Source organism: Choloepus didactylus, chromosome 19 (genome assembly GCF_015220235.1).
Source record: "Choloepus didactylus isolate mChoDid1 chromosome 19, mChoDid1.pri, whole genome shotgun sequence".
NCBI classification, from domain to species: Eukaryota; Metazoa; Chordata; class Mammalia; order Pilosa; family Megalonychidae; genus Choloepus; species Choloepus didactylus.
The window spans coordinates 30,050,366-30,075,459 of record NC_051325.1 but is presented as its reverse complement, the minus strand read 5'-3'; the positions used below and the strand labels follow the sequence as shown (position 1 = coordinate 30,075,459).

General features: G+C 37.1%; 1 protein-coding gene across 2 annotated transcripts in view; it reads left to right on the top strand.

Annotated features, from left to right (window-relative positions):
* LOC119515651 (thioredoxin-related transmembrane protein 4-like) overlaps window positions 1-25,094 on the top strand; it is a 70,939-nt gene that overhangs the window by 18,725 nt on the left and 27,120 nt on the right. Inside the window, exons 3-4 of one of the 2 annotated variants that reach the window (XM_037811748.1) lie at window positions 21,472-21,517; window positions 23,235-23,363. In XM_037811748.1, coding sequence (XP_037667676.1) covers window positions 21,472-21,517; window positions 23,235-23,363 — 175 coding nt within the window. The remainder of the gene's footprint in view (window positions 1-21,471; window positions 21,518-23,234; window positions 23,364-25,094) is intronic. The other variant, XM_037811749.1, reaches the window with a different exon arrangement.

Sequence of the window (25,094 nt, the reverse complement as noted above, 5' to 3'; positions counted from 1 at the left end):
TTCAAATTTGAGGGAGAGCTTAAATTTTTCACAGACAAAGAAATGCTGAGAGAATTTGCTAACAAGAGACCTGCCCTACTGGAGATACTAAAGGGAGCCCTACAGACAGAGAAACAAAGACAGGACAGAGAGACTTGGAGAAAGGTTCAGTACTAAAGAGATTCGGTATGGGTACAATAAAGGATATTAATAGAGAGAGGGAAAAATATGGCAAACATAATCCAAAGGATAAGATGGCCGATTCAAGAAATGCCTTCACGGTTTTTAACGTTGAATGTAAATGGATTAAACTCCCCAATTAAAAGATATAGATTTGCAGAATGGATCAAAAAAAATGAACCATCAATATGTTGCATACAAGAGACTCATCTTAGACACAGGGACACAAAGAAACTGAAAGTGAAAGGATGGAAAAAAATATTTCATGCAAGCTACAGCCAAAAGAAAGCAGGTGTAGCAATATTAATCTCAGATAAAATAGACTTCAAATGCAGGGATGTTTTGAGAGACAAAGAAGGCCACTACATACTAATAAAAGGGGCAATTCAGCAAGAAGAAATAACAATCGTAAATGTCTATGCACCCAATCAAGGTGCCACAAAATACATGAGAGAAACATTGGCAAAACTAAAGGAAGCAATTGATGTTTCCACAATAATTGTGGGAGACTTCAACACATCACTCTCTCCTATAGATAGATCAACCAGACAGAAGACCAATAAGGAAATTGAAAACCTAAACAATCTGATAAATGAATTAGATTTAACAGACATATACAGGACATTACATCCCAAATCACCAGGATACACATACTTTTCTAGTGCTCATGGAACTTTCTCCAGAATAGATCATATGCTGGGACATAAAACAAGCCTCAATAAATTTAAAAAGATTGAAATTATTCAAAGCACATTCTCTGACCACAATGGAATACAATTAGAAGTCAATAACCATCAGAGACTTAGAAAATTCACAAATACCTGGAGGTTAAACAACACACTCCTAAACAATCAGTGGGTTAAAGAAGAAATAGCAAGAGAAATTGCTAAATATATAGAGACGAATGAAAATGAGAACACAACATACCAAAACCTATGGGATGCAGCAAAAGCAGTGCTAAGGGGGAAATTTATAGCACTAAACGCATATATTAAAAAGGAAGAAAGAGCCAAAATCAAAGAACTAATGGATCAACTGAAGAAGCTAGAAAATGAACAGCAAACCAATCCTAAACCAAGTACAAGAAAAGAAATAACAAGGATTAAAGCAGAAATAAATGACATAGAGAACAAAAAAAAACAATAGAAAGGATAAATATCACCAAAAGTTGGTTCTTTGAGAAGATCAACAAGATTGACAAGCCCCTAGCTAGACTGACAAAATCAAAAAGAGAGAAGACCCATATAAACAAAATAATGAATGAAAAAGGTGACATAACTGCAGATCCTGAAGAAATTAAAAAAATTATAAGAGGATATTATGAACAACTGTATGGCAACAAACTGGATAATGTAGAAGAAATGGACAATTTCCTGGAAACATATGAACAACCTAGACTGACCAGAGAAGAAATAGAAGACCTCAACCAACCCATCACAAGCAAAGAGATCCAATCAGTCATCAAAAATCTTCCCACAAATAAATGCCCAGGGCCAGATGGCTTCACAGGGGAATTCTACCAAACTTTCCAGAAAGAACTGACACCAATCTTACTCAAACTCTTTCAAAACATTGAAAAAAATGGAACACTACCTAACTCATTTTATGAAGCTAACATCAATCTAATACCAAAACCAGGCAAAGATGCTACAAAAAAGGAAAACTACCGGCCAATCTCCCTAATGAATATAGATGCAAAAATCCTCAACAAAATACTTGCAAATCGAATCCAAAGACACATTAAAAAAATCATACACCATGACCAAGTGGGGTTCATTCCAGGCATGCAAGGATGGTTCAACATAAGAAAAACAATCAATGTATTACAACACATTAAAAACTCGAAAGGGAAAAATCAATTGATCATCTCAATAGATGCTGAAAAAGCATTTGACAAAATCCAACATCCCTTTTTGATAAAAACACTTCAAAAGATAGGAATTGAAGGAAACTTCCTCAACATGATAAAGAGCATATATGAAAAACCCACAGCCAGCATAGTACTCAATGGTGAGAGACTGAAAGCCTTCCCTCTAAGATCAGGAACAAGACAAGGATGCCCGCTGTCACCACTGTTATTCAACATTGTGCTGGAAGTGCTAGCCAGGGCAATCCGGCAAGACAAAGAAATAAAAGGCATCCAAATTGGAAAAGAAGAAGTAAAACTGTCATTGTTTGCAGATGATATGATCTTATATCTAGAAAACCCTGAGAAATCAACAATACACCTACTAGAGCTAATAAACAAATTTAGCAAAGTAGCGGGATACAAGATTAATGCACATAAGTCAGTAATGTTTCTATATGCTAGAAATGAACAAACTGAAGAGACACTCAAGAAAAAGAGACCATTTTCAATAGCAACTAAAAAAATCAAGTACCTAGGAATCAACTTAACCAAAGATGTAAAAGACCTATACAAAGAAAACTACATAACTCTACTAAAAGAAATAGAAGGGGACCTTAAAAGATGGAAAAATATTCCATGTTCATGGATAGGAAGGCTAAATGTCATTAAGATGTCAATTCTACCCAAACTCATCTACAGATTCAATGCAATCCCAATCAAAATTCCAACAACCTACTTTGCAGACTTGGAAAAGCTAGTTATCAAATTTATTTGGAAAGGGAAGATGCCTCGAATTGCTAAAGACACTCTAAAAAAGAAAAACGAAGTGGGAGGACTTACACTCCCTGACTTTGAAGCTTATTATAAAGCCACAGTTGCCAAAACAGCATGGTACTGGCACAAAGATAGACATATAGATCAATGGAATCGAATTGAGAATTCAGAGATAGACCCTCAGATCTATGGCCGACTGATCTTTGATAAGGCCCCCAAAGTCACCGAACTGAGCCATAATGGTCTTTTCAACAAATGGGGCTGGGAGAGTTGGATATCCATATCCAAAAGAATGAAAGAGGACCCCTACCTCACCCCCTACACAAAAATTAACTCAAAATGGACCAAAGATCTCAATATAAAAGAAAGTACCATAAAACTCCTAGAAGATAATGTAGGAAAACATCTTCAAGACCTTGTATTAGGAGGCCACTTCCTAGACTTTACACCCAAAGCACAAGCAACAAAAGAGAAAATAGATAAATGGGAACTCCTCAAGCTTAGAAGTTTCTGCACCTCAAAGGAATTTCTCAAAAAGGTAAAGAGGCAGCCAACTCAATGGGAAAAAATTTTTGGAAACCATGTATCTGACAAAATACTGATATCTTGCATATACAAAGAAATCCTGCAACTCAATGACAATAGTACAGTCGGCCCAATTATAAAATGGGCAAAAGATATGAAAAGACAGTTCTCTGAAGAGGAAATACAAATGGCCAAGAAACACATGAAAAAATGTTCAGCTTCACTAGCTATTAGAGAGATGCAAATTAAGACCACAATGAGATACCATCTAACACCGGTTAGAATGGCTGCCATTAAACAAACAGGAAACTACAAATGCTGGAGGGGATGTGGAGAAATTGGAACTCTTATTCATTGTTGGTGGGACTGTATAATGGTTCAGCCACTCTGGAAGTCAGTCTGGCAGTTCCTTAGAAAACTACATATAGAGCTACCATTCGATCCAGCGATTGCACTTCTCGGTATATACCCGGAAGATCGGAAAGCAGTGACACGAACAGATATCTGCACGCCAATGTTCATAGCAGCATTATTCACAATTGCCAAGAGATGGAAACAACCCAAATGTCCTTCAACAGATGAGTGGATAAATAAAATGTGGTATATACACACGATGGAATACTACGCGGCAGTAAGAAGGAACGATCTGGTGAAACATATGACAACATGGATGAACCTTGAAGACATAATGCTGAGCGAAATAAGCCAGGCACAAAAAGAGAAATATTATATGCTACCACTAATGTGAACTTTGAAAAATGTAAAACAAATGGTTTATAATGTAGAATGTAGGGGAACTAGCAGTAGAGAGCAATTAAGGAAGGGGGAACAATAATCCAAGAAGAACAGATAAGCTATTTAACGTTCTGGGGATGCCCAGAAATGACTATGGTCTGTTAATTTCTGATGGATGTAGTAGGAACAAGTTCACTGAAATGTTGCTATATTATGTAACTTTCTTGGGGTAAAGTAGGAACATGTTGGAAGTTAAGCAGTTATCTTAGGTTAGTTGTCTTTTTCTTACTCCCTTGCTATGGTCTCTTTGAAATGTTCTTTTATTGTATGTTTGTTTTCTTTTTAACTTTTTTTTTCATACAGTTGATTTGAAAAAAGAAGGGAAAGTTAAAAAAAAAAAAAAAAAGAAAGAAAAAAGACAAACAAGGAAAAAAAAAAAAAAAAGATGTAGTGCCCCCTTGAGGAGCCTGTGGAGAATGCAGGGGTATTCGCCTACCCCACCTCCATGGTTGCTAACATGACCACAGACATAGGGGACTGGTGGTTTGATGGGTTGAGCCCTCTACCATAAGTTTTACCCTTGGGAAGACGGTTGCTGCAAAGGAGAGGCTAGGCCTCCCTGTATTTGTGCCTAAGAGTCTCCTTCTGAATGCCTCTTTGTTGCTCAGATGTGGCCCTCTCTCTCTGGCTAAGCCAACTTGAAAGGTGAAATCACTGCCCTCCCCCCTACGTGGGATCAGACACCCAGGGAAGTGAATCTCCCTGGCAACGTGGAATATGACTCCCGGGGAGGAATGTAGACCCGGCATCGTGGGATGGAGAGCATCTTCTTGACCAAAAGGGGGATGTGAAAGGAAATGAAATAAGCTTCAGTGGCAGAGAGATTCCAAAACGAGCCGAGAGATCACTCTGGTGGGCACTCTTACGCACACTTTAGACAACCTTTTTTAGGTTCTAAAGAATTGGGGTAGCTGGTGGTGGATACCTGAAACTATTAAACTACAACCCAGAACCCATGAATCTCGAAGACAGTTGTATAAAAATGTAGCTTATGAGGGGTGACAGTGGGATTGGGAATGCCATAAGGACCAAACTCCACTTTGTCTAGTTTATGGATGGATGTGTAGAAAAGTAGGGGAAGCAAACAAACAGACAAAGGTACCTAGTGTTCTTTTTTACTTCAATTGCTCTTTTTCACTCTAATTATTATTCTTGTTATTTTTGTGTGTGTGCTAATGAAGGTGTCAGGGATTGATTTAGGTGATGAATGTACAACTATGTAATGGTACTGTAAACAATCGAAAGTACAATTTGTTTTGTATGACTGCGTGGTATGTGAATATATCTCAATAAAATGATGATTAAAAAAAAAAAAAAAACTAAAGGACAAATGGGGTGGGATGGGGGGGATGATTTGGGTGTTTTTTTTCACTTTTATTTTTTATTCTTGTTCTGGTTCTTTCTGATGTAAGGAAAATGTTCAGAGGCAGATTGTGGTGATGAACGCATAACTATGTTATCATACTGTGGACAGTGGATTGTATATCATGGATGACTGTATGGTGTGTGAATGTATTTCAATAAAACTGAATTTAATAAAAAAAAAAAAAAGAAGGCATTAGAAGATTAAAAAAAAAAAAAAAAAAAAATGTCTATGCACCCAATCAAGTTGCCACAAAATACATGAGAGAAACACTGGCAAAACTAAAGGAAGCAATTGATGTTTCCACAATAATTGTGGGAGACTTCAACACATCACTCTCTCCTATAGATAGATCAACCAGGCAGAAGACCAATAAGGAAATTGAAAACCTAAACAATCTGATAAATTAATTAGATTTAACAGACATATACAGGACATTACATCCCAAATCACCAGGATACACATACTTTTCTAGTGCTCATGGAACTTTCTCCAGAATAGATCATATGCTGGGACATAAAACAAGCCTCAACAAATTTAAAAAGATTGAAATTATTCAAAGCACATTCTCTGACCACAATGGAATACAATTAGAAGTCAATAACCATCAGAGACTTAGAAAATTCACAAATACCTGGAGGTTAAACAACAGACTCCTAAACAATCAGTGGGTTAACGAAGAAATAGCAAGAGGAATTGCTAAATATATAGAGACGAATGAAAATGAGAACACAACATACCAAAACCTATGGGATGCAGCAAAAGCTGTGCTAAGGGGAAAATTTACAGCACTAAGCGCATATATTAAAAAGGAAGAAAGAGCCAAAATCAAAGAACTAATGGATCAACTGAAGAAGCTAGAAAATGAACAGCAAACCAATCCTAAACCAAGTAGAAGAAAAGAAATAACAAGGATTAAAGCAGAAATAAATGACATAGAGAACAAAAAAAACAATAGAGAGGATAAATATCACCAAAAGTTGGTTCTTTGAGAAGATCAACAAGATTGACAAGCCCCTAGCTAGACTGACAAAATCAAAAAGAGAGAAGACCCATATAAACAAAATAATGAATGAAAAAGGTGACATAACTGCAGATCCTGAAGAAATTAAAAAATTATAAGAGGATACTATGAACAACTGTATGGCAACAAACTGGATAATGTAGAGGAAATGGACAATTTCCTGGAAACATATGAACAACCTAGACTGACCAGAGAAGAAATAGAAGACCTCAACCAACCCATCACAAGCAAAGAGATCCAATCAGTCATCAAAAATCTTCCCACAAATAAATGCCCAGGGCCAGATGGCTTCACAGGGGAATTCTACCAAACTTTCCAGAAAGAACTGACACCAGTCTTACTCAAACTCTTTCAAAACATTGAAGAAAACGGAACACTACCTAACTCATTTTATGAAGCTAACATCAATCTAATACCAAAACCAGGCAAAGATGCTACAAAAAAGGAAAACTACCGGCCAATCTCCCTAATGAATATAGATGCAAAAATCCTCAACAAAATACTTGCAAATCGAATCCAAAGACACATTAAAAAAATCATACACCATGACCAACTGGGGTTTATTCCAGGCATGCAAGGATGGTTCAACATAAGAAAATCAATCAATGTATTACAACACATTAACAAGTCAAAAGGGAAAAATCAATTGATCATCTCAATAGATGCTGAAAAAGCATTTGACAAAATCCGACATCCCTTTTTGATAAAAACACTTCAAAAGGTAGGAATTGAAGGAAACTTCCTCAACATGATAAAGAGCATATATGAAAAACCCACAGCCAGCATAGTACTCAATGGTGAGAGACTGAAAGCTTTCCCTCTAAGATCAGGAACAAGACAAGGATGCCCGCTGTCACCACTGTTATTCAACATTGTGCTGGAAGTGCTAGCCAGGGCAATCCGGCAAGACAAAGAAATAAAAGGCATCCAAGTTGGAAAAGAAGAAGTAAAACTGTCATTGTTTGCAGATGATATGATCTTATATCTAGAAAACCCTGAGAAATCGACGATACAGCTACTAGAGCTAATAAACAAATTTAGCAAAGTAGTGGGATACAAGATTAATGCACATAAGTCAGTAATGTTTCTATATGCTAGAAATGAACAAACTGAAGAGACACTCAAGAAAAAGATAGCATTTTCAATAGCAACTAAAAAAATCAAGTACCTAGGAATAAACTTAACCAAAGATGTAAAAGAGCTATACAAAGAAAACTACATAACTCTACTAAAAGAAATAGAAGGGGACCTTAAAAGATGGAAAAATATTCCATGTTTATGGATAGGAAGACTAAATGACATTAAGATGTCAATTCTACCCAAACTCATCTACAGATTCAATGCAATCCCAATCAAAATTCCAACAACCTACTTTGCAGACTTGGAAAAGCTAGTTATCAAATTTATTTGGAAAGGGAAGATGCCTCAAATTGCTAAAGACACTCTAAAAAAGAAAAACAAAGTGGGAGGACTTACACTCCCTGACTTTGAAGCTTATTATAAAGCCACAGTTGCCAAAACATCATGGTACTGGCACAAAGATAGACATATAGATCAATGGAATCGAATTGAGAATTCGGAGATAGACCCTCAGATCTATGGCCGACTGATCTTTGATAAGGCCCCCAGAGTCACTGAACTGAGTCATAATGGTCTTTTCAACAAATGGGGCTGGGAGAGTTGGATATCCATATCCAAAAGAATGAAAGAGGACCCCTACCTCACCCCCTACACAAAAATTAACTCAAAATGGATGAAAGATCTCAATATAAAAGAAAGTACCATAAAACTCCTAGAAGATAATGTAGGAAAACATCTTCAAGACCTTGTATTAGGCGGCTACTTCCTAGACTTTACACCCAAAGCACAAGCAACAAAAGAAAAAATAGATAAATGGGAACTCCTCAAGCTTAGAAGTTTCTGCACCTCAAAGGAATTTCTCAAAAAGGTAAAGAGGCAGCCAACTCAATGGGAAAAAATTTTTGGAAACCATGTATCTGACAAAAGACTGATATCTTGCATGTATAAAGAAATCCTACAACTCAATGACAATAGTACAGACAGCCCAATTATAAAATGGGCAAAAGATATGAAAAGACAGTTCTCTGAAGAGGAAATACAAATGGCCAAGAAACACATGAAAAAATGTTCAGCTTCACTAGCTATTAGAGAGATGCAAATTAAGACCACAATGAGATACCATCTAACACCGATTAGAATGGCTGCCATTAAACAAACAGGAAACTACAAATGCTGGAGGGGATGTGGAGAAATTGGAACTCTTATTCACTGTTGGTGGGACTGTATAATGGTTCAGCCACTCTGGAAGTCAGTCTGGCAGTTCCTTAGAAAACTAGATATAGAGTTACCATTCGATCCAGCGATTGCACTTCTCGGTATATACCCGGAAGATCGGAAAGCAGTGACACGAACAGATATCTGCACGCCAATGTTCATAGCAGCATTATTCACAATTGCCAAGAGATGGAAACAACCCAAAGGTCCTTCAACAGATGAGTGGATAAATAAAATGTGGTATATACACACGATGGAATACTACGCGGCAGTAAGAAGGAACGATCTGGTGAAACATATGACAACATGGATGAACCTTGAAGACATAATGCTGAGCGAAATAAGCCAGGCACAAAAAGAGAAATATTATATGCTACCACTAATGTGAACTTTCAAAAATGTAAAACAAATGGTTTATAATGTAGAATGTAGGGGAACTAGGAATAGAGAGCAATTAAGGAAGGGGGAACAATAATCCAAGAAGAACAGATAAGCTATTTAACGTTCTGGGGATGCCCAGGAATGACTATGATCTGTTAATTTCTGATGGATATAGTAGGAACAAGTTCACAGAAATGTTGCTATATTATGTAACTTTCTTGGGGTAAAGTAGGAACATGTTGGAAGTTAAGCAGTTATCTTAGGTTAGTTGTCTTTTTCTTACTCCCTTGTTATGGTCTCTTTGAAATGTTCTTTTATTGTATGTTTGTTTTCTTTTTAACGTTTTTTTTCATACAGTTGATTTTAAAAAGAAGGGAAAGTTAAAAAAAAAAAAAGAAAAACAAGGAAAAAAAGATGTAGTGCCCCCTTGAGGAGCCTGTGGAGAATGCAGGGGTATTCGCCTACCCCACCTCGATGGTTGCTAACATGACCACAGACATAGGGGACTGGTGGTTTGATGGGTTGAGCCCTCTACCACAGGTTTTACCCTTGGGAAGACGGTTGCTGCAAAGGAGAGGCTAGGCCTCCCTATGGTTGTGCCTAAGAGCCTCCTCCCGAATGCCTCTTTGTTGCTCAGATGTGGCCCTCTCTCTCTGGCTAAGCCAACTTGAAAGGTGAAATCACTGCCCTCCCCCCTACGTGGGATCAGACACCCAGGGGAGTGAATCTCCCTGGCAACATGGAATATGACTCCCGGGTAGGAATGTAGATCTGGCATCGTGGGACGGAGAACATCTTCTTGACCAGAATGGGGATGTGAAAGGAAATGAAATAAGCTTCAGTGGCAGAGAGATTCCAAAAGGAACCGAGAGATCACTCTGGTGGGCACTCTTATGCACAATTTAGACAACCCTTTTTAGGTTCTAAAGAATTGGGGTAGCTGGTGGTGGATACCTGAAACTATCAAACTGCAACCCAGAACCCATGAATCTCGAAGACAGTTGTATAAAAATGTAGCTTATGAGGGGTGACAATGGGATTGGGAAAGCCATAAGGACCACACTCCACTTTGTCTAGTTTATGGATGGATGAGTAGAAAAATAGGGGAAGGAAACAAACGAACAGACAAAGGTACCCAGTGTTCTTTTTTACTTTAATTGTTCTTTTTCATTTTAATTATTATTCTTGTTGTTTTTGTGTGTGTGCTAATGAAGGTGTCAGAGATTGATTTAGGTGATGAAGGTACAACTATGTAATGGTACTGTGAACAATCGAATGTACGATTTGTTTTGTATGACTGCGTGGTATGTGAATATATCTCAATAAAATGAAGATCAAAAAAAAAAAGCTTTTAAAAACAGAGGCTCTAGAATTCTTTCAAATGATAACACCTAAAAAACCACAATCATAAATAAAAATTAGGAGACAAAATTCTACAATTATATGATTGTTTGAGTGTCTTGGAGAATATTTTTTTGCCTTCAGATTGTACTCTTTTATGTTTATAATTTTACTTTGAATTGCAACCCAAATTATTTCAATTAATTTCTTAATAGAGTTTAGAAATAATGTGCTTATTCAACAAATATTTGAATTCCTACCCTGTGCCCTGTTCTAGATGATACAGGTGAATAAGGAAGACAGTGTTCTGGCTCCTTTTTGAGCTTACATTCTAGTGAAGGAAATAAATAGTAATAAAAATAAAATACAACAATGTTAGATGGTTGTTCTAGTTTGCTAATGCTACCAGAATGCACAACACCAGAAATGAATTGGCTTTTATAAAAGGGGGTTTATTTGGTTACACAGTTACAGTCTTAAGGCCATAAAGTGTCCAAGGTAACACATCAGTAATCGGTACCTTCACTGAGGATGGCCAATGGCATCCGGAAAACCCCTGTTAGCTGGGAAGGCACGTGGCTGGTGTCTGCTCCAATGTTCTTGTTTCAAAATGGCTCTCTCCCAGGATGTTCCTCTCTAGGCTGCAGTTCCTCAAAAATGTCACTCTTAGTTGCTCTTGGGGCGTTTTTCCTCTCACAGCTTCTCTGGAGCAAAAGTCTGCTTTCAATGGCTGTCTTCAAACTGTCTCATCATCTACAGCTCCTCTCTCAGTTCTTGTGCATTCTTCAAAGTGTCCCTCTTGGCTGTAGCTCCTCTTCAAAATGTTACTCACAGCTGCACTGAGTTGCCTCTGCCCATCAGCTCATTTATATGGTTCCACTGATCAAGGCCCACCCTAAATGGGTGGGGCCACACCTCCATGGAAATTATCTCGTCAGAGTTATCACCTACAGTTGGGTGGGGCGCATCTCCAAAGAAATACTCAAAGAAATCTAATCAAAACTGATAACGTCTGCCCACACGAGATTACATCAAAGATAATGGCATTTGGGGGACACAATACATTCAAACTGGCACAATGGTGTTAAAAGCTATGAAGAAAAATAAAGCAGGTTAAAAATATAGAAAATGATGGGACAACTATTTAAAATAGGGTAACCAAGGAAGGTCTGTTTGACTAGGGTTCTTGATAAATTGAGGAAGTCAACTACAAGTATTGAGAGAGGAACATTCTAGGCAGAGTCAACAGCGTGTACAGGTAGGAGTGTACTTGGTTTATCTGAGAACATATAATGCCTAATGTGGAACTGGATATAAATGGGGCTGGAGTAGTAGTTAGCAACCAGATCATGTAAGGTCCTTTTGACCATGGCAGGGAGTTGAGACTTTTTTTGAAGTAGAATAGGAAGAAAGTTATTGGAAGATTTGAACGGAGGAATGACATGATCTGATCTAGGTTTTAAATGAATTCCTTTGGCTTCAATGTGAAAACTGGTTGTTGGGGAGAGGGGGTGTCAGAAGATGGTAGCTTGGACTAGGGAGCTAGCAGTAGCAGCAGTGGTAAGTGGTTGGTTGTGAGACACTAAATTTGGCTGGAATATATAAAAGGATTTCCTGATGGATTGGTTGTAGGATGTTGGAAAGAGAGGTGATGGAGAAGACTGAGGCAGGGGTTAAGTCTGGGAGGTTTAATAGGCATCCACATAGAGATGTGTTAGAGATATAAATTTGAGGACCATCGGTGTAGATGATATTTGAAGCCAAGCTCTATGAAATGCTCTAGCATTTAGAAGAAGAAAAGGGGAAGAAGGTCCAGCAGAGGAGGAGCAACTAGTGAGAAAGGAAGGAGATGGAGAAATAGGAAGGTACTGGAAGCCAAGTGAAGAGAAGAGTGCCTTATGTTGCACTAACTCATTGGCAAACCTCCATGGCAGCTTGTCCCTACGCTTGAAAGCAGTTTAAGTGTTTACTTCGTTTTAACTAAATCTAAGATCCTGAATAAGCAGTGAACACCACTGAAATGATGTTCACTATTTTTCCCCACATTTGAGCATGTTATTGGATACTTCTGAATATAAATTTCTACTTGGTTTCAAACCTCCATTCTTTCATCATGCTGCCTTGCCAAAGGAGTAGTAGTAATATATAATTTCATTTCTTTTCCCTACAACTCAAATTTAAAAATACAAGAATTTTTGAAGTATTCATGCATAGTCTTTATTTATGCCCATAACTCTTCCATCAGTACATCTAATAAGGTAGTTTTAGGTATTTTACAGAGGAAATTTTTAGGTATTTTAAATGGAAAATAAGATTTCAAAATTATAAAAAGGGATTATAAACACATTGCATTTTATAGTTGAAGAGTATAAGTTAAGGAAAGGACAGGCCTGTAGATAGGTTGCATTACTTTGCCTGTATACTACTGCATAGACCATGATGTTTCAGTTGAGTTGAATTTGGAATGTTAAATTTAATGAGTATGTACTTAAACCTTCTATTCCATGCAGATGAGCTTAGTTGTTGTGACAGGAAAACACCAGCTGCTCACAGAGCACATGGGTGATGTCTATTTCAACAGATTAGTGATAAACCAGACCCCTACCAGACCAAGAATAAGCCTGGTTTTTAAAACCCTCTATTATTGAGAAAGGGAATTTAGTTTTCTACGCTAAAGTTAGATAATTGAATAAACTATAGACTAGTCTTTTTGTATTATATTGGCAGTCCTTAAATTAGAGTCATTTCTACTTTTTTATTGCATTTTATCCACTCTCTTTAGGGGATAGTAACTAACAGTTAGTGGGCATCTGTCATGTAGAGCACTTCCATGAATTTTACCTTTATAAAAACAATATGAAGAACAGACTGTTTATTTCCTTGTTACTCAGAAAACTGAGTTTCAGAGAGGTTGACATCCCCAAGGTAACACAGTTACTAAATAGTAAAATAAAAGCTATTAGATATCGCTAGTTTGTTGATATTGAGCTTCAATAATTTCTGTTATATTTTTTGCATATCTCAAATATAATTCTCAGTCATAATCTCTCTTCTTTCTCCAGCCTTTTTTTTTTCCTGGTATGATTTATTTAAACTTTTTTTTTTGTTAGAGAAGTTATATGTTTACAGAAGTTTCGTGCAGAAAATACCGAGTTCCCATATACCCCCCCACACACAGTTCTCACTATTATTAATTCTTTGCATTAGTGTGGAACCTTTGTTGCAATTTATAAAACAATATTATTATAATTATACTGTTAAATATAGTACAATTGTTTAAATTAGGGCTCACTGCTTATGTTGTACAGTCCCACATTTGTTTTTTAAAATTTCTATTCTAGAAACAAACGTACGATGTAAAATTTCCCCCTTTAACCACATTCAAATATATAATTTAGTGGTGCTAATTACATTCATATTGTTGTGCTACCATTACCACCCATCTATTACCAAAACTGTTCCATCAGTCCAAAAAGAAACTCTATACCAGTTAAACAGTAACTCCTCATTCCCTGTGCCTACCCCAGCCCCTGGAAACCTGTATTCTAGTTCCAGACTATATGAATTTGCTTTTTCTAGTCATTTCCTATCAGCGAGATCATAGAATATTTGTCCTTTTGTGTCTGGCTTGTTTGACACAACCTGTCTTCAAGGTTCATTTATGTTGTTGCATTTATCAGAACGTCATTTCTTGTTATGGCTGAATAATAGTCCATTGTATGTATATACTAAATTTTGTTTATCCATTAATTTAATGAGGGACACATAGGTCCCTTCTACGTTTTGACTATTGTGAATAATGGCACTATGAACATCAATGTGCAAATACCTGTTTGAGTCTCTGTTTTCAGTATTTTTTGGGTATATGCCTAAAAGTGGGATTGCTGGGTCATTTGATAATTTTATACTTAACTTTCTGAGCAATCACCAAACTGTTTTCCACAGTGACTGCACCATTTTACATTCCCACCTACAGTGATTGAGTGATCCTCTTTCTCCATATCCTCTCCAAAACTTGCTATTTTCTGTTTTTTGAACAGTAGCCATTGTAATGGGTGTGGAATGGTATCTCATTGTAATTTTGGTTTACAGTTCCCTAATGGCTAATGATACTGAACATCTTTTCATGTGCTATTGGCTATTTGATATTTTCTTTGGAGAAATATCTATCCAAGACTTTGGCCTATTTTAAAAATAGGGCTGTTTGTCTTTTTGTGGTTGGATTGTAGGATTTCTTTATATATTCTGGGTATTAAAACCTTAAGTGACTTCTAAATACTTTCTCCTATTCTGTAGGTTGTCGTCCTTTGATGCACAAAAGTTTTTAATTTTGATGAAGTCCATTTCTCTGTGTTTTTTTGTTGTTATCGTTGCTCATGCTTTTGGTGTGAAGTCTAAGAAACCATTGCCTAACACAAGATCCTGAAGCTGCTCCTTATTTTTATCTAGGAATTTTGATAGTATTGGTTGTTATATTTAGGTTTCTGATCCATTTTGAGTTACGGGTCCGCCTTCATTTTTTGCATAGTGATATCCAGTTTTCCCAGAACCATTTATTGAAAAGACCATTCTTTACCAATGGAGTGGACTTGGCCCCCTTGTCAAAAATAAATTGGCTGTAGATGTGCAGCTTTATTTCTGAACTCTCAATTCAATTCCATTGATTTTTGTGTCTCTCTGTGCCAGTGCCATGCTGTTTTGCTAATAGCTTCGTAATAAGTTGTAGAACCAGGAAGTGTGAGTCTCCAATTTCATTCTTCTTTTTTCAAGATGTTTTTGACTATTCAAGGCCCTTTACCTATCCAAAGAAATCTGATGATTGGCTTTTCCATTTCTGCAAAGAAGGCGGTTGGAATTTTGATTTGGATTTCATCAAATCTGTAAATTGCTTTGGGTAGAATTGACATCTTAAAAATATTAAGTCTTCTAATCCGTAATACAGAATGTTCTTCCATTTATTTAGGTCTTTGTTTTTTATTTCTTGTAGCAGTGTTGTCTAGTTTTCTTTGTATAAGTCATAAACATCTTTGATTAGGTTTATTCCTAGACAGTTGATTCTTTTAGTTGCTATTATAGGTGAAATTTTTTTCTTGATTTCCTCTTCAGATTGTTCATTACTAGTGTATAGAAACATTGCTAATTTTTAGCTATTGATTTTGTACCCCACGACTTTGATGAATTCTTTTATTAGCTGTAGTAGTTTCATTGTGGAGTTTTCAGTATTTCCTCTATAGGAGATCATGTCTCTACAATTAGGGAAAGTTTTACGTCTTCCTTTCCAATATGGATGCCTTTTTCTTTTTCTTGCCTAATTGCTCCCTGTACAATGTTGAGTAACAGTGGTGTCAGTGGGCATCCTTGTCTTGTTCCAGATCTATGATGTTAGCTGTGAGTTCATATATGCCCTTTATCATGTTGAGGAAGTTTCCTTCTATTTCTATTTTTCTAAGTGTTTTTATCAAGAAAGGATGCTGGATTTTTTCAGATGCCTTTTCTGCCTCAATTGAGATGATCATGTGGCTTTTCCCTTTGCTTTGTTAATGTGGTGTGTTACATTAATTAATTTTTGTATGTTGAACCACGCTTGCATACCTGGGATAATTCCCATTTGATCATGCTGTATAATTCTTTTAATGTGCTGTTGGATTTAATTTCCTAGTATTTTGTTGAGGATTTTTTCATCTATATTCATAAAAGAAATTGGTCTTTAATTTTCTTTTCTGGTAGTATCTTTTTCTGGCTTTGGCATTAGGGTGATGTTGGCCTCATAGAATGAGTTAGGTAGTGTTCCCTCCTGTTCAATATTTTTGGAACAGTTTGAGCAGGATTGGTATTCTTGAAATGTCTGGTAGAATTCACCTGTGAAGCCATCTGGTCCTGGGCTTTTCTTTGCTGGGAGGTTTTTGATGATTGATTGTCTCTTTTCTTGTAATTTGTCTGTTGAGCTGTTTTATTTCTTCTAGAGTCAGTGTAGGTTGTTCATGTGTTTCTAGGAATTTGTCAATTTCATTTACATTGTCTAATTTGTTAGCATATAGTTGTTAATAGTATCTCCTTATCATCCTTATTATTTCTGTCAGTTGTAGTATCCCCTCTCTCAGTTCTGATTTTATGTATTTGTGTCTTCTCTCTTTTTCCTTTGTCAGTCTGGGTAAGAGTTTGTCAATGTTATTGACCTTTTCAAAAAAAACAACTTTTGGTTTTGTTAATGCTCTCTATTGTTTTTTAATTCTCCATTTCATTTATTTCTACTCTAATCTCTGTTATTCCTTTTTCTGCTTTTTTGGCGTTAGTTTGGCTGTTCTTTCTCCAGTTCCTACAGATGTGCAATTAGGTCTTTGATTTTAGTTCTTTCTCCTTTTTTTAATGTAAACATTTAAGGCTATAAATTTCCCTCTCAACACTGCCTTCACTGCATCCCATAAATTTTGATATGCTGCGTTCTCATTTTAATTTGTCTCAAGATATTTACTGATCTCCCTTGTAATTTCTTCTTTGACCCATTGGTTGTTTAAGAGTGTGAATTTAACTTCCATTTATTTGTTGATTTTCCAGTTCTCTGCCTGTTAGCAATTTCTAGCTTCATTCCATTGTGGTTAGAGAGGATGCTTTGTATAATTTCAATCTTCTTAAATTTTTTGAGACTTGTTTTGTGACACGACATTTGGTCTCTCCTGGAGAATGAACCATGTGCATTTGAGATGAATGTGTATCCTGCTGTTTGGGGGTACAATGTTCTGTTTATGTCTTTAGGTCTAGTTTATTTAACATATTATTCAAGTTCTCTGATTATTTATTGTCTTCTGTTTAGATGTTCTATCTTTTGATAAGAACTGTGTATTGAAGTCTCTAACAGTTATTGTAGAGGTGTCTATTCTCTCTTCAGTTTTGCCAGTGTTTGCCTCATATACTTTGGGGCACCATGGTTAGGTGCATAAATATTTATGATCATTTTTTCTTCTGGGTGGATTGACTCTTTTTTCAATATACAGTGTCCTTCTTTGTCTGTTATAACAGCTTTTGACTTAAAGTCTATTTTGTCCAATAGTGAATGTGCCAGTTTAAATGTATTATGTCCCCCAAACGCCATTATCTTTGATGTAATCTTGTATGGGCAGACATTATCAGGGTTGATTAGATTGTAATTCTTTGAGTGTTTCTTTGGAATGTGCCCCACCCAGCTGTGGGTGATGACTCTGATTGGATAATTTCCATAGAGGTGTTGCTCCACCCATTCAGGGTGTGTTTAAGTTGATCAGTGGAGCCATATAAATGAGCTGACATAACAGAAGGAACTCAGTGCAGCTATGAGTGATGCTTTGAAGAAGAGCTACAGCCAAGAGGGACACTCTGAAGAAAGCACAGAAGCTGCAGATGAGAGACAGTTGAAGACGGCTGTTGAAAGCAGACTTTTGCTCTGGAGAAGCTAAGAGAGCACAAATACCCCAAGTGCAACTATGAATGACATTTTTGAGGAACTGAAGCCTAGAGAGGAATGTCCTGGGAGAAAGCCATTTTGATACCAGAACTTTGGAGCAGAGTCCAGCCATGTGCCTTCCCAGCTAACAGAGGTTTTTCGGACACCATTGGCCATCCTCAGTGAAGGTACTCGATTGCTGATGTGTTACCTTGGACACTGTATGGCCTTGAGACTGTAACTGTATAACCAAATAAACCCCCTTTTATAAAAGCCAATCCATCTCTGGTGTTTTGCATTCCAGCAGCATTAGCAAACTAGAACAGTGATATAGTTACCCTAGCTCTTTTTTGGTGACTGTTTGCATGGAATATCTTTTTCCATGCTTTCACTTTCAACCCATTTGTGTCTTTGAATCTAAGGTGAGTCTTTTGTAACAACAAATAGTTGGATTCTGCTTTTTTATCCATTGTGCCCATCTGTTTCTTTTGATTGGGGAATTTAATCCATTAACATTCTGTATTATTACTGTAAAGGCAGTACTTACTTCAGCCATTTTGTCCTTTGGTGTTTATATGTCATAGCTTTTTTGTCTCTTGTTTTCTGTATAGTAAATCTTTTGTGATGTATCTGATTCCTTTCTAATTTCTGTTCCTGTATATTTTATTAATAGTTTCTTTCTGGTTACCCTGGGGTTTGTTTTACACAACTTAACATCTGTAACATATTAATTTATAAAGATGCCAACTTATCTTTAATAGCATACACGTTCTCTGAGCCCATATCCCTCCATTTCTGTGTTTTCCTTTCAACCTGAAGCACTCCCTTTAGTAATTCATTTTGTTGGCAAACTCTCTCAGTTTCTGTTTATCTGTGAATATTTTAAACTCTCCCTCATTTTTGAAGGACAGTTTTGCTAGATTAAGAACTTGGGGCTGACAGTTCTTCTCTTTCAGTACCTTAAATATATCATGCCACTTCCTTCTTGCCTCTATGATTTCTGATGAAAAATTGGCACTTAGTCAATCGCTTCTCTCTTGCTGCTTTCAGAATTCTCTCTTTATCTTTGATGTTTAATATTCTGATAAGTATGTGTCTCAGAGTAGATTTATTAAGGTTTTTTCTGTTTGGAGTACGTTGTACTTCTTAGATATGTATATGCCCAACTCTGAAGGTCAATTTCTCCCTCTTTCTTAGGGTTTCATTTTTGATCAACGTTGTGTTAAGGCTCTTCTTTGACACTTTGTCCAGCTTATTCTGGACCTTTAGAGTAGCCTGTGTTTAACTGTTTAGATTTTCTCAGCTCTTCTGCATGTGATTCTTGCCCTGGATATACAATATAATTTTTAAGATTGTAGTTTTTGTGTGCAGTCATTTCACTTTCAGGAGAACACTTTCTTTCCTCTGTTCCTTCTCTGGGGATCTTGATCTGCTCTGCTTGTTTTTGTGCAGCTCCTTTGATTTGTTTAATTCTCTCCCTCAATCAGTGTCCCCTTTTCATTACACTTTTCAGTTCTGAGACCTGTCCTGTTTTACAGCAGTTCAGTTCCCTTTTCTTTTTTCTATAAGGCTTTTCTGCTGCCAGTTTCTTCCCCATCAGAGTATCCTGCCCTGAGGATCCAGGTGGGGTCAATCCAGAAAGGTCCATTTTGCGTTTAGGGGTCCAACAAAACAGAGACTGAGTAAAGTGTGTGTTCCTCTTGCCGACAGTTCTGCTGAGGTCTCTTTTTTCACTGAGGGCACTTGTGTGTGTGGCACTCCTCAGCTGCTGTGATCCACTCTGGGTCTCTGCGGACTTGGGTCTCTGTGCCTGGATATATGTGGGATTCTAACTCATTGCTCTGAGTGATTCTGTGCTGTATATCCATGGCAGGAAAACCTGGGCTATGCTGCCTCTCTGCAGCTTCCAAGCTGTGTGGGACTGAGTGAGGGGAAAGGTCTGAACTTGCGAGTCTGAGACAGAAATCTCCTACCTGATTTTGGTGTTTGTTTTTCTTTTCTTTGATTCAACATTTGTGGAGCCCTTCTCTAGTCTCCACAAAAAAGTCTCTGCTCCAGAGTTCCATGCAAGTGAGATTTGTCCTTTTATTAGTTGATTCTGAGGGGAGATTTTCCAGGGGATGTCTTACATTGCCATGTTGATGATATCACTCTTTGTTATTTCTTGGTGCCCTCATATTGTTTATTTGTAAACATCTGAAGAGGAAGGATCTATTCTTTACTTCTAGTCTTATCCATATTTTGTTTCATGTCCCTTTTCTTCAGGTCATCTATCTCAGTTATAGTAATGGTCATGATTATTTAATTTATTTCTCTCTATCATTAGACTATAAGCTCTGTGTGGAAGGACTGGAGATGTTTTTTTCCTCATCTTTGTGTCTTGAGCAGTTACTAGAGGCCCTGGGGCAAAGAAGTTACTTAGTAAATAATTTGCTGAGTGATTTAGTTTCTTGTCTGCTAAAACAAATACTATGCAATGGGTCTGCTTTAATAACAGGAATTTATTGGCTAATGGTTTTGAGGTTAGAAGTCCAAAATTGAGCATCAACCAGATGATGCTTTTTCCGCAAAGACTGTGGCACTCTGAGGCTGACTGCGGCAATCCTTGGAATTCCTTGGCTTTTCTGTTATGCGGCGATGTCCTTTCCTTTCTCTTCTTGGTTCTGTTAACTTCTGGCTTCTGTTAAACCTTATTCAGTTTGGACACACTTTAATAACATCCTCTAAGGTCCTATTTACAATTGGGTTCATACCCACAGGACCAGAGGTTGGGATCTGAACAAAACTTTTTGTGGCAGACGTGATTCAATCCTCAATTCTGAGTGACTAAGAGTTTTATTTACCTTTGTCTTCATGTGTACCCAGCATAGCACTTGACATGTGGCTAGTATTTAGAAAGAGTTGCTAAGACAAATCAAAGTAAATGTGTTAATTTCCATATATTCCCTTTACATTATTTGCCACATTTATAGATCTGCAAAGATTATACATGATCTCATTAAATATTTTATGCTCTTTGTTCTTTTAAATATGCAACTGATGTAATAGTACTTGTAGTTTCTTTACTATGTGCCAGGCACTGGTAAACACTTTACATGTTTGATCTAATCTAACCTCAGAACAGTCTTAAGACTAGGCTTTAATATTCCCATTTTACAAATGAGGTAACTAAAGTTAAGAGGAGTTAAATAATTTACCTGAAGTTTTGAAACTAGTAAACAGAAAAGTTAGTATTTAACCCAGAATGTATTCCCAGGAACCCGTCCTCTCAGCTACCGTACAGTTTCAAATGATGTGTGAGCCAGAAAACACCAGGATAACACATTGAAGATAAGCAACTTGCATCTCAGTGACTGGAAAGTGTTAGGAAAATATGAATGTGTAGAAATTGAATTTTTTTAAGTCAGAAAAATAGTAATTGTGATTCAATGATTATAATGATTTTAATAATAATGATTATAAAGGAAGCTCTAGACTACTTCTTGGAACTTAAATTAGGTTCTTGGTTTTTTTGGAGTTTAATTTTTTCTCATTTATGTTTGTTGTAGGTTTGAGTGGCCGCTTCTTTGTTACCACACTCCCAGCATTTTTTCAGTAAGTTTAAATACTTTCCTGTTCTAAGTAAAAATTCTGCAAAGATTAGAAATCAATAGATGTATGCTAGAAATTATAAGTTGTTTTCCATAATTACCACTGATTCAGCTTAAAGTCTGAAGGGAGAAAGACTAGTCTGCACTGAGTGATAGCTATTAGAAGAGAAGTGTGCCTAGAGTGATGCAGAGAAAGAAAACCTAATTTCAGGAAGGAAATAGCTGCGGAGGTGGGGATCAGAGAAGAGATTTCTGATGATGTAGAAGTGTGGTGATTCTTAATAGATAAGTAGGAATTGGTTATGCAGAAAAGGTGGAAAAGTCTTTCCAGAGAGAAGAGAGAGTATGTAAAAAGGCCAGGAGAAAGTGAGATACCTTCTGGGAACTGTAACTAGTTCTGTGTGGCTGACACAAAGGGTAAAGTTGGGTCTTTGTTTGTGATAAGGCTAGTAAGAGAGAGGCTCTGGTAGTGACTGAGAAAAGAGAAAGGAGGGGATGGATTCCAGAGATACTTAGGAGATGGGATCATTGGGGAACCAGGTGACTGCTTAGCCACAGGAAAGGAAGAGTCTGTGATGATTTCAGTCAGGCCATGTATAACCAATGGAAGCTGCTGCCACATTTAAAGATAATGAGTCATTAGTATAAGATGAGATTTGGGAGTTAGAGGACAGAATGAAGCAGACAGATACTCAATGTAAAATGCCTAGGCCAATTCCAAATGTAGAACTTCAGATGACAGTTTGATGTCAGGAGCTAGAACTCAGAAAAAAGTTCTAGACTGGAGATACACATTGGGAATTCTTTAGAATTGACATAGATTATAGTTGACATATATCTAGAAAGAACATAGAATGGGAAGAAAAATGGATCGGGGTAGAACCTGGGGTTGCCCAACATTAGGACATCTGCAAAGGAAGACAGTGAGTCAAGGAAACTGAGAATGGATGGTCAGAGGAGTAGAAAGAAGTTCAGAGAGATCATGTCATAAAAACTGAGGGAAAGGAGGAAGGAAAGGGGTGTTCAGTAGTGAAAATGCCAAAGACAAGGGAAGTAAAAATGACTCCCATGAAATGTATTCATGGATATGAAATCTAGTAGTAAATGAAGACCCCCAATATGAGCAATTTCAATGGTGTCATGGAAGTAAAATACCCAAGCACACTGAGTAGTGAATAGTGAATGAGTAATGAAGAAGAGAAAATAACAAGAGTAGATTTTTCCCCTAGGAAACTTGACTATGGCGAGAAGGCCAAGAAGGAGGGAAATCTGAAGGGGATGTGAGACTAAGAGGTATTCTGTTGCTTTTGAGGGGAGGAACTTGAATAGCATAAATTTGGAATATAGATACAATTTATGAAACTTGATATCAGGTGCTATTTTGCTGCTGTAAGAAAAACACTGAAATGATTGGTAGCAAAAATAATAAAAAGTAACTTGGCAGCTTAAACCCTGCCGGGAACTTTGCTTCTGGTCACATATTGTTCAGTAATAAAATAGAATGTTTAGTGCTTTCATATCTGGATTTTATTATTTGTAATAGATTAAAATTTATGCATGTTTTCCACCTTATGTCTGACTATAAATTTTTTCTTTATTTAAGCCAATTTAAAATTCAGAGTGGAATTTACATGTAAGACCAACAGGTCATTTTGATTTTTATTATCTATAATACCTGTTATTTTTAATGAATTTATTTTGTTTGTTTTTGTAATTTATAGTGCAAAGGGTGGGATATTCCGCCGTTACCGTGGCCCAGGAATCTTTGAAGACCTGCAGAATTATATTGTAGAGAAGAAATGGCAATCGGTTGAGCCTCTGACTGGCTGGAAATCCCCAGCTTCTCTAACGTAACATTTTTTTTTAATGACAGTTGGTATCAAGTTAATATCATTGGGCCTTGAAAGCCTACATTTTTCTGCATATTCATTTCTGATTACCCAAACCACACTTGACCATGCTTGATCTATGTGGTATCTGGTGTTTTGACCCTCACATGTTTCAGCTTAGTTCTTAGGATACTGGAAATTAAATGGTCAGATTTGGGTGGGTTGCAGCAAGCCTCTTCTTTAGCTTTCGTCTTAAGCCACTTCAAATTTTTTCTCTTTACAGAGTTTGATATTGAGCACCATTTACTCTACTTTTTAAAAAAATTATTTTTAAAAATTTTTAAAAAAATATGAAGAAATCATGCAATACCTAAGAAATACATAGCTTACTCTTAAAGCAGCTCACCTATGACATTTCATTCTATAAACATTTGAGCACTGATTTTATGCTAGATAGTGTTTTAAGTGCTAGTCAATACCAACAAGCCAGACTTGGTTTCTTCCCCTCAATTAACTTACAGTCCAGTGAATGAGACAGATTAAGAAAAATCAAGAAAAATCTTAAGGATACAAAGAAATATTCATAGTTTGAATAAGGGCTCTTAGGGAAAAACATATTCTACTAAGACAGGGAATAGCTGGGCATGGCTCTCCTTTAGGTGGAGGGGTCAGGAGAGGCTGCTCTGAGAAGAGGACTGTAATGAGATCCGAAGGATAGAAGGTGCTAGGCAGGTAAAGAGCAGGCAGTAGAATATTCCTGAGACAGGATACAGCATACCAATTTGGAAAAGAGCTTGGTATGCTTGAGGGTCAGAAAGGTGCTCAGGGTCGAGCACCATGAAAGAGAGGGAGAATAGTGTTAGGAGAGTAAGAGAGGCAGGCCAAAGCCAGGTCATGCAGGTTCTTGTGCCACGATGGGGAGCCTGGATATTATCAGCAATAAGAAGCTGACTGGGGAAGAAGACATTGGAGGGAATGAGAATGGATGAGGAGAGAGCAGTTAGAAGACTGTCATCGTAGTCCAGCCTAGGGGTGGTAGTAATTCAGATGAGGGTAGTGGCACGGAGATGGAGAGAATGGATTTAAAGTTTGAAAGTAGGCTTGACCAAGGTGGAGGAAAGGGAGGATTCACAAATAAAATCTCCTGCGTTTCTGTTTTGTGCACTTGGTGGATCTCGGTACCAGTTACTGATTTAAACAAGAGAAAATCAAAGATTCTGTGTTGGACAGGTTAACATTTAAATCAGACTTCTTTGTAGAGCTGTGAGGTTGAATGCTTGAGATGGATCTCCATGGAGAATTCAGGAACACAGATAACAAATATGGAATCATCAACATGTAGATGGTAGTTAATGCTTTAGAAGGGAGGGGATCACCTAGAAAGAGAGGGGAAAAAAGAGAAGAGTGCTTGGGACTGAGCCATGAGAGCCTCCAGCATACAGAGGTTGGGTAGAGCAGGAGTCAGCAAATGGAAACTGAAAATGAGCTGCAGTGAGGCAAAAAGAAAACGTGGAGGGTGTGGTTTCCCAGAAACCAAGTAAAAAGTGCTCAAAAAGGAGGGAGTAGTTGCTTGTGTCCTTTGTTATCAAGGTGTAAAGGAAAATGAAGTCTGAGACCTGAGAGATGGATATTGAATGAAGCAATTTGAGATCATCGTGGCATTGACAAGTAGTGTCAGTGCAGTAGGGAGAATGGAAAGCATATGTGAATGGATTAATATATATTAATAATATGTTATCTAATAATATAATT